The 3,177-nt window shown below is 35.1% G+C and overlaps 1 protein-coding gene across 1 annotated transcript in view; it reads right to left on the bottom strand.

Moving 5' to 3' along the window:
* Positions 1 to 69: 69 nt before the first annotated feature.
* The window catches only part of anos1b (anosmin 1b), a gene marked incomplete at its 5' end in the record, with an annotated part of 41,766 nt that continues 38,658 nt past the window's right edge, over positions 70 to 3,177 (bottom strand). The window contains 3 exon segments of the mRNA XM_014007382.1: positions 70 to 738; positions 858 to 1,001; positions 1,101 to 1,333. Of these exon segments, the coding sequence (XP_013862836.1) occupies positions 861 to 1,001; positions 1,101 to 1,333 (374 nt within the window).

Here is a 3,177-nt window from a genome sequence, read left to right as displayed (position 1 = left end):
CATTTTATAATTTCCAATACCTAGTATAACAATATAATTACAATAACTAGTCAGCACAATAATGCAAAACACAGTGTGTGTTAATGATTTTAATTACAAAAACGTACAACAACAAATAAATAAATCTGAGGGGTCAAAAAAGAATAAACTAGAGAAAAAAATGTATGGTGAAAAGTTACACAGAAGAAAATGCTTACATTGTAATTACAGGCTGAATGCAAACAAGCACGTCAGAGTAAAAAAAAAAAAAACCATTGTAAAAAAATATATGAACTTACACTGAGACAATAGCACATCAAGTGCAATGGAGAGGGTCGTTTCTCAGGAAAAATCTATTTCGTTGCTATTATTGTATTTTTACAATAGGTCAGTGCTTTATTTTTCTCAAAAACAAGAAAATGTTTTTTACAAGTTCATTTGGCTAGAATGATGTAAGGTGGTCAGAGTTTATAAAAACATCCAAACACCAAACAGATGCAGAAACACATTCACACAAAAGAATAAAGTTTGTGCAGGCTCACAAAGTCCATGAAGTTTGAATAACGTAAAAGAGAAATCGAAGCAGAAGTATTACATAGTAAGAGAAATTCAGCTTATACAAAGAGTTTATTTTATTTTACATTTTTATACAAAATTTCGGTACTTGAATTCCTGCTGCTCAGTGGACAGATGCAGAAAAGTGGATGATGGTAAAAACGCCCAAGTTGCAGCAAATGGTTGTAGTTKTGGGGTCATGGCCTTAAAATAAATTAACAAACTTTAATATAKTCTCAAAACAAAAACAATAATAATTTATTATTGGGTCATTTAATGACTGGATTTATAAATAACTGGAGAAACTGTGTTGATGCTATTACCTATCAAAGTGTGCTGTTGATTGCTGGTGTATGGATGGTTTTTGAGACCGCTGCCCCGCTCCTGCCACCTGCCGTCAGCACCTGGAGCTGCAGCCGGTAAGTACTATCAGCCTGAAGACCCACAACTGCAAGCGATCGCTCAGACTGGAAGTTTAAAACCACAAAAATAAATGCATAAATAAGGAAATACAATGAGTCATCTTGGATTTACCTSACTGCTGTSTCAGTGAAAGTTTTCCTTACCGGTGCAATTGTCTGTGTCTGAGACACACGTGCATCTTCTAGTCTTTCTGTCGCTGCACTGAGTTCAGACTGCAGCGTCCAAGTGAACTGGAAGCCCTCAACAGCGGTCGAGTCCAGTGCATGATGGGATATTCTCCAGTGGATCGTTGTGATCAGGGTGCCGTTGACTTGTTGAAAGTCTGCAGTCAGTTGTTCTGGTCGTAGTAGCATCTTCCTAACAGGCAGGGGGCGCTCTGACACAACAAGACAAAACATTTTTCTTTTATTTAAAACACAAATATGGTCTGAACTATAAGTAAACAGTTTCATGTCCTCTGTGTGGAATTATCTAGTAATGATATCAACCAGTTCATGTTTAATGATTTTCAAATGAAGGGTGAATGAGCGTCAGGGTTATTAACCTTCAAAATTTCATTTAGTTCTACCTAATACATATTTGTGGGAAGCTTTTTTTCTACTAGAGTAACATCATCCAGGAAAATGCAACAACTGAACATTTACTAGGAAAAACACGAATCAGTCAAATTTGTATACAAATTGTAAAAATACATTTTATTTATAGTGCCCGTTTCATCTTGCGATGTCAAAGGGCTAAAACAGGAAAAGTAATTAAAATNCATCCATCTAGGTATTCTCCTGTAAGGTAGTGTTGCTGGGTAGAGAAGTAGTTGTTTTAGAGCCTTTCCCACCAAAGAAGTAATGGATGACCGCAGCCTAGAACACAGCAAGCTGCACGGGCTCTTCAGTGTTATGATGGCACCATGGTCTCCTTTCTATCTGAATTAGAAAAATGTGGGGAAAGAAAAATGGTGAAAGAGTTACTTAACTTATGGTTAAACATATATAAAAAATAATTGTCCTTGAACAAAGAAATGACAAGCACATGAACAAAGGCAGATCATAGCTCTTTCATTGGTTTAAAGGGAATATTTTTAACTAAAATACTTGTATTGCAGATAATATTTCAGTTATTAAAAAGAAACAAAAGAATGATTGCACTCTCTCACACACAATTCTATTTATTTGAAGGAAATAAGTTAAATATAGCATTATCGTTTTTTAAAATAGTTGATTATTATAACTAATGTAAGACTTTGCAGAACTGCGTCTCTTAAATCAATCTRTCAACCAGAAAGACCWTTTYTTACTCTGCWGACTGTGCTATRAATGGCAGTTTTGAGGGAAAACATGCCAAAATTTAGCTTTCTAAACACACATATTTCTACATGYAATAAAACGTTAAACCCCGCAYAAAACGTGTTTTAAATGCATGTTTGTACCTACAGTTGTTTTACAATAATGCACCTTTCTGCTGCTTTATATTAAGAATGTGTTCTGCTGCTTTTAGCTTTTGCAAACAAGCATTAAACTTTAACAGTTTCATGTTAACAGTTGCAGTTGAGTTACAGTTAACAGTTGCAATTGCGTTGCATTTAACAGTAGTTGTACTTATAAATGAATCAGTTAAGTCTAAGATGTAATTTCCCAAAGTTCCAAATAAGTTTTTTCTCCATTTTCCTGGAGCTAGCTGATGGAGCTAATRGCTGAAGCAACAACAAAGCAGCGATTTCCTCCATTTTCAAAGGGAAGTAGAAGCCGTCTGCAGACAGAGGAGCTGYAAGTCAATATTTGCAAGCATTTCAGGTTTGAATTAGTTTAATCTACTTTAAAAAGTCAAAGTAAAGGTCGCTATACACCACCTTGTTTATAAAACATCAAACTGAGGTCCGTCTGGCCACGATTTGACGAAACAATTCAAGCTGTCGTCGCGCGTTGATTGCGTCACGACGCCTCATCAGCAGTCGCAGGTGTGCCGTAAAAACCCGTTCAGTTCAATACCTTACACTTATTTAATTATTACTTGTATTTATAACAGTAGAGATGGTTTTTAATTAAAAACTACAATAAAACAATATTTCTGGCCCCCAAAAATAATGACAAAATAAAATTACAGCCATTTCTTTCAGTTTCTTGTTGACATGGCAAATCTAGTAAACTGGCAGTCATTTTATWATTTCCAATACCTAGTATAACAATATAATTACAATAACTAGTCAGCACAATAATGCAAAACACA

The sequence above is a fragment of the Austrofundulus limnaeus genome, unplaced genomic scaffold (assembly GCF_001266775.1).
Source record: "Austrofundulus limnaeus strain Quisiro unplaced genomic scaffold, Austrofundulus_limnaeus-1.0 Scaffold41, whole genome shotgun sequence".
Classification (NCBI taxonomy): domain Eukaryota; kingdom Metazoa; phylum Chordata; class Actinopteri; order Cyprinodontiformes; family Rivulidae; genus Austrofundulus; species Austrofundulus limnaeus.
This window is presented reverse-complemented; position numbering and strand designations above follow the sequence as displayed.